The 6,299-nt window shown below is 46.9% G+C and overlaps 1 protein-coding gene across 1 annotated transcript; it reads left to right on the top strand.

Moving 5' to 3' along the window:
• Positions 1 to 205: 205 nt before the first annotated feature.
• Positions 206 to 3,595, top strand: C10H12orf73 (chromosome 10 C12orf73 homolog). Its single transcript, XM_021174694.2, is given in 4 exon segments — positions 206 to 476; positions 746 to 862; positions 3,304 to 3,362; positions 3,364 to 3,595. Coding segments are annotated over 3 exon segments (201 nt in total). The 5' UTR covers positions 206 to 476; positions 746 to 754; the 3' UTR covers positions 3,398 to 3,595.
• Positions 3,596 to 6,299: the final 2,704 nt, after the last annotated feature.

The following is a 6,299-nucleotide window of genomic DNA, read 5'->3' as shown; positions in this document are numbered from 1 at the left end:
GATGTGATAGACGACCCCCCAGGAAGCAGCCAGTGAGTCCTTCCAAAGGTGTACGATTTGCAGGTTAAGAAGGGGTGCTGTTGTGTGATCTTCCCTTTGCCCTTGCAAGTGCTGTGCTGCGAAACCCCGCCTCTTCCTAACCACGTGGGCCACGTGCAGTTTCCTTTGTGCGAAAGATCAAACGCTGCTGTAAACACCACAGTGGCCAGGAACGGCAAACGCAGGATTGGGACAGTGACCAACCAGGAGCTAGGATCCCAGGCTGGCTAAGGGGTGGAAAGGGTCAACCCCCCCACCCCACCCCCATTCCAGCCGCAAGTCCGTCAGAAACAATCGAGTGCGCCTGCGCGTGTATTGCCCTCGCTTTCCGCTCCGTCGCTGCGTCGGACCGTGTACTTTGGTTCCTGCCCGCTGGAGGTCCGTCCTGGTTCTGGAGCGACCCCGTGACCTGTCTCCCTGCGCGCGTGCACTCCGCGGTACAGTCTCGGGCGCGCATAGTCGTGGGAAGGAGCGAGGGGCTGCAGCGTCTCCCTGAGAGGCTGAGGGAGCGAGGAACCACCGAGCCCTCCTTCCCCTGCTCGGCGGGCGCTGGCTGCAGCGAGCAGGTGCCCCGCTCGCTGGTCGCGGGGGAGGAAGTTGCGGGGGCAACCGAGGCGGTGTCGCGACTCCGCCACCCAGTGTCAGCCGTCAGGACATCTGAAGGCTACCCAGCCCTCTAACGCTGTGCCCTTTCCGTCCCTGCCAGCTCTCCACCATGCCAGGGGGCGTACCCTGGTCCACCTACTTGAAAATGCTCTCCTCCAGCCTCCTGGCCATGTGCGCCGGGGCCCAGGTGGTGCATTGGTACTATCGGCCTGACCTGGTGAGTGCTGTGGGGCGCGTGCCCATCCTCGGGGTGAGACCCTAGCGTTCCGTCCACTTTGCTCAGTCCCTCTTGACTTTTAGATTGTCCCCAGTGTTTGGATACCTAGCTCGCTCTTAACACTAAAGAGTGTGTCTAATATTTGTGGTTAGCCAGCCTGGTCTACAGAGCAAGTTCCAGGGCATCCGGGGCTACACAGAGAAACCGTGTCGCGGGAGTGGGATATCTAAATCTATATCTATCTCTATCTATAGATATCTATATATCTATAGATAGAGATAGATATATGTATATCTTAGTGGAACAGAAAGTGTCACGAACTTTCCATGGAAATGCAGTTTTGTGTCTCGTTTCTGCAGGAGTAGTTGCCTGCCGCACTTTACCGAGGAAATAATGCCTAGAATTTGATCCTGTGAAGTTGACTTGATTCATCTCATTACTATTGGAGATGTGCAAGGGTTGTTACCAGCAGCTACCTGTAGTTGGGGAGAAAGCAACACAAAACCACTGTCTCTAAAATGAGCGGTACTAAGGGTCTTAGGCCACCTCAGACTGGTTAGTAGAGAATCTTTACTGTTAGATGTAGAGGCCAAGGTGGCTGGCTGCTATAGGATGCTGAATGCTTTCCTATTATTTAAGGGATTTATGTCCATTACCTACCTTGTCTTTTGCAATTATTCCAGCCACCACTGTTATGGCTGAAAGGTTTGGGGAGAGAGCAGAGGAAAGGAGACCGTGGTGGCTGCCCAAAGTTGGCACTCAGTGCTGCCATAGGGAGAAATGCTAAGATGCTTTGTTTTAGGTGTCCAGCATAACTCATTAGGACAGCAAAAGAGACAACTGTATTCTCGTAGTTCTTTAGACTGAACCCAAGGTCTCATCCTAATTCATCTCTTATTGTGTGCCTCAGCAAATACCACTGGGTAAATATGGATAGTACATACACATCCGTCCACTTCGATCACCACACTTGTGCCTACCCTAGCCAAGCCACCGTCAGTTTCTCTCTTCAGTTAAGACAGTAGCTTCCTGCCCATCTTCTGCCCTCCACTTCTGCTTTCCCTGAAAAGTCTCAACAGAGCTTCCATTGCTGTCTTTTTTATCCTGGAGTCAGGCCATGTCGTTCTCCTCAAAACTCACCAGTATCTTCCTGCTTCCAAAGTAAAAGCCACTGACTCTTATGTCCCTCCCACTGCCCACCAACTGCTTTCTAACCTGCTGAACACTGTGTCAGCTGCACCAATGACTTCCTTGAACTGAAGACACAGTCTTTGGTTTGGTCCTCTGCCCTTGTGATCCTAGTAGCCTGAAATAAGACTGCTTCCTCCTCCTCCTCCTCCCCTTTCTCCTCCTCCATGTTCTGAAGTGACCCTCTGAGCCAAAAGCCTGTGTAAAGGTGCTCATTGACAACCAGAGAAATGCAATCTGCAGTCAGAACCACTACTCTACTGGCCATAATGAAACAGCGGATGTCAAGGACAAGGAGAAATTGGAACCTTTATACACTACCCTTGGGAATAGAATGTCACACAGCTGCTTTGATATGTAACTAGTCTGCTAGTTCCTCAAACAGCATATATGTTCCAGCAATTCCCAGTTTAGGTTTCTCCCCAGCAAACACCAAGACACTTGTATTTGTCATACTTACTTGTTTGATTCTGTACATGTTCATAGTTGGGAACAATTCAGATACCTGAATACCTATAAGGGAATAGCATTCAGTGTTCCTACATGAGTGAACTTTGCAAACACTACATGAAAGTATTGAGCAACAAAAGACCACATGATATATGGTGGGCAAATATATATGGACAGAGTTGGCTTGTGGGGACCACTTGGGAATGGAATAGGAGTTTCTTTTGAAGCAGTAAAAAGATTCTACAATTTTATTGTGATAGACTCACAGTTCCAATTCTACTGTACTGAAAACCATTGTTTTTGTACCTTTGTGGTGCTGGGAATCAAATTCAGTCATATACATTCTGCACCCATTTCCCTCTATCTTTCTGAAAGGTAGAATTGTGTGTGTGTTGCTCATGTATGACTTTATGCACGTCACATGATGGCCACTTCCAGTCTTTTGGGTACATTAACTACCAATAGTTATTTCCTAGGCCTGGTGCATGGCAGAGAGTTAGCAAATATTGTGGGAATGGATTTTCAAATGTTGAATTCTCATTTGAAATTACAGTTGTGAGTCAATTGGATTTATCCCTGTGCATCCTGTAGGACTTAAGACTTGCCAGGACGATCTATTCAGACAGGAAGAAATTCAGATCAACCAGGAGTCCTCATAAAAATGACCTGGTACTGAGTAGCATGCACGAGGCTTTTGTTCTTTCTAAAGCTTTTTAGATCATATTGAACTGTTGTCTCAGAATGTGATTGTATCTGTTTTTTGGCTTTTGTTGTTGTTGTTGGTTTTTTTTTTTTTTTTGTAGACAATACCTGAAATCCCACCAAAGCCTGGAGAACTCAGAACGGAGCTTTTGGGACTGAAAGAGACACCACGAACCTCATGTTTCACAGCAGTAGAAACTTCAAAATAGCAGCTGTGCCAAGAATTCTGTGAATAATGTTTCAAATATGTATTTTAAAATTTATTAAGTAAAAATACTTTTTGAAACACCTAATTTAGGGGGCTCAATGGCTCAGACGTTAAGAGCACTGTCTGCTCTTCCAGAGGTCCTGAGTTCAATTCCCGGCAACCACTTGGTGGCTCATAACCATCTATAATGAGTTGTACCCTCTTCTGGCCCGCAGGCAGAATGCTGTATACATAATAAATCTTAATATTTTTTTAAAGATAGTCTCACTATACATTCTTGGCTCACCTAGAATTTGCTATGTAGATCAGGCTGGCCTCCAGTTCACAGGATCTGTAGGGGTCTTAGTCAGGGTTTCTATTCCTGCACAAACATCATGACCAAGAAGCAAGTTGGGGAGGAAAGGGCTTATTCAGCTTACACTTCCATACTGCTGTTCATCACCAAAGGAAGTCAGGACTGGAACTCAAGCAGGTCAGGAAGCAGGAGCTGGATGCAGAGCCATGGAGGGATGTTCTACTGGCTTGCTTCCCCTGGATTGCTCGGCCTGCTTTCTTATAGAACCCAAGACTACCAGCCCAGAGATGGTACCACCCACAGTGACCCTCCTCCACCTTGATCACTAATTGAGGAAATTCCTTACAACTGGATCTCATGGAGGCATTTCCTTCATCTGAAACTTCTTTCTCTATGATAACTCCAGCTTGTGTCAAGTTGACACAAAAATCCAGCCAGTACAATAGGTCTCTACAAAAAGGTCTTGCTGTGTGTGTAGCACATGCTGACCTCAAACTAAGAGTCTTTCTGCTTCCACTTCCCAAACAGTGAGATTACAGGTATAAAGGACCATGCCTGGTCCAGTGTCTCTTAAGAACTGCCTAAGAGCATCTCTAGCATTTGACTAGGTAGGTGCTTATTTTCAATATCACACGAGACCATTTGCAGTGGCTCCTTCAATTATGATTCTTCTCTGAATGAACTTGATTATAATGGCAATTTTTGTGCCCAGAGTTTAAAAAAAGATGTTATCATGATTTCTGTTATACAGTGCTACATTAAGGCTTCTAAGGTTCAAACTCAGAGTGGACAGAGATTTTTGAGGCCTCTCCATGAGTGCTGTCCAGAATCAAGCTCTGGGGGAGTTCAGTGTGGGAGACGTGCAGGACCTTGGATGGAGTCTGGGGTCTAGGAAATGAAATGTGTCTTCATTAGGGCCAGAAGACACATGAGGAGTGGCACAGTAGATACAGAAGACACAGTGTCATGATGTGGAGTCCAAGACCAAGGGAGGCTACTGAGAAATCTAATGCTTGTATGAGTGAAGCTGGACATGAACAGTGTGGATGGATGTGGTCTCTTTCACTTCAAGCTGCAGTGTTGTCACCAGCGGCTGCAGAAGCCCATGTCCCAGTAGACTATCCTCTGACAAGAATATTATGCCTTTTAAGCTCATATGACTATTTCTCTGTCTCCATATAGGAGACCAGGCCATACAAGGTGCTACTGTCACTGAGGAGACAGTAATGTGAGGAGGACTGTGACAGTGGGAGGCGGCATGCAAAAGTGATGTGAGGCTCAGATGTACCTGGAAGCTATATGGTGCAACCCCTTCTCCCCTCTTCAGACCTTCATTCTATGCTGGAGTCTTCCTAGTGACAGCCCTGTCACCAAATGACAACTTCTCCCTGACTCTCCCTCGTCCTTGCTGCTCAGTCTTGAGACTAAAGAGCCTAGAGGAGGGCCTCTACAGATCAGTCAGTGGGTGTCCCCTGACCACTGCCACTGCATTTTCTAGGGATTGTGTTCTAAGTGTGGGATGTCTGAGAGAGCTGGGGTCCCAGCTCTTGGGATGCAGCCTGTTCCTCATTTCCTGGACTGTCCCTGCTCCAGTCTTCCTCCTGCATTATGGAAGCCATTCTTCCCTTTACAGGCCTGACTTCATTCTTACCCACAAGGAGGAAGGGTGAAGATTGGCACTGAGATGTGACCCCAGCTTCTAGACTGTCTATATGAAGTGGTATTATCTGACGTTTTCTCAGTTGCCATTCTATAGTCATAGTGATGTGCAAGGCTCTAGCTAGGTGCTAGATCCCAGGATCATTAGTGTCATGGACAACTTGTGCCCAAGGAGCTAACACACTGACACAGTCCAGGACATCTAGGAAGACGAAGTTGGTGAGGTAAGTCCACTTCAAAACAGGTAAAAAGGCAGTAATGAAACTGGTAGTTCCCATCCTAGAACAGGTTGTTGGCAGACACTGTCCCTAAGCAGACAGTTCTGCTGGGCTAAGTGTGGAGAGAAAGAAGACCTGACACAGAGGACTATGAGAACAACTATGTGACTCGCAGCCATCATGAATGACTGGACCTGATGAGTATCTGTAATTGTGTGATTTCTATGGACACCCTAAAGGAAATTTATTGCAATTCATCTCTTGGTGAAATGGTGTTCTTCACTCAGATCATAGGCCTTAGAAGTGTTAGGTGTCACAACATACCAAAGGCCTGAACTCTACACTCTCCTTGTGCTGGTGATGGGAAAGTCAAAAGATGAAGAGGCTATCCTGATAGCCGGACAATGTAGGAATCCCAGAAACAAGAGGCCATGCTCCTGCATGTAGATCCACCATTCTTCACATATGCATGTTGAGTTTCTAATCAAGTAAGGTGCGCAGATTAAAACTGTCACCAGAGGGAATTCTGGACCTTGGTTGTCCCTCAGCACTTTAGCCTCCTTTCTCTCTCATGAAGACACTCCTCTTACTGTCCAGGATTTTTCATAACTCTGAAAAGAAGACACTGAGGGATACAGGTAGGAGGGGCTACCTATATCCTCTGTGCTCTGACCTCCTGTCACTATTTTCTCTTTAGATGTCCCCAGCTATGATTCT

The sequence above is a fragment of the Mus caroli genome, chromosome 10, assembly GCF_900094665.2.
Source record: "Mus caroli chromosome 10, CAROLI_EIJ_v1.1, whole genome shotgun sequence".
Classification (NCBI taxonomy): Eukaryota; Metazoa; Chordata; class Mammalia; order Rodentia; family Muridae; genus Mus; species Mus caroli.
This window is presented reverse-complemented; position numbering and strand designations above follow the sequence as displayed.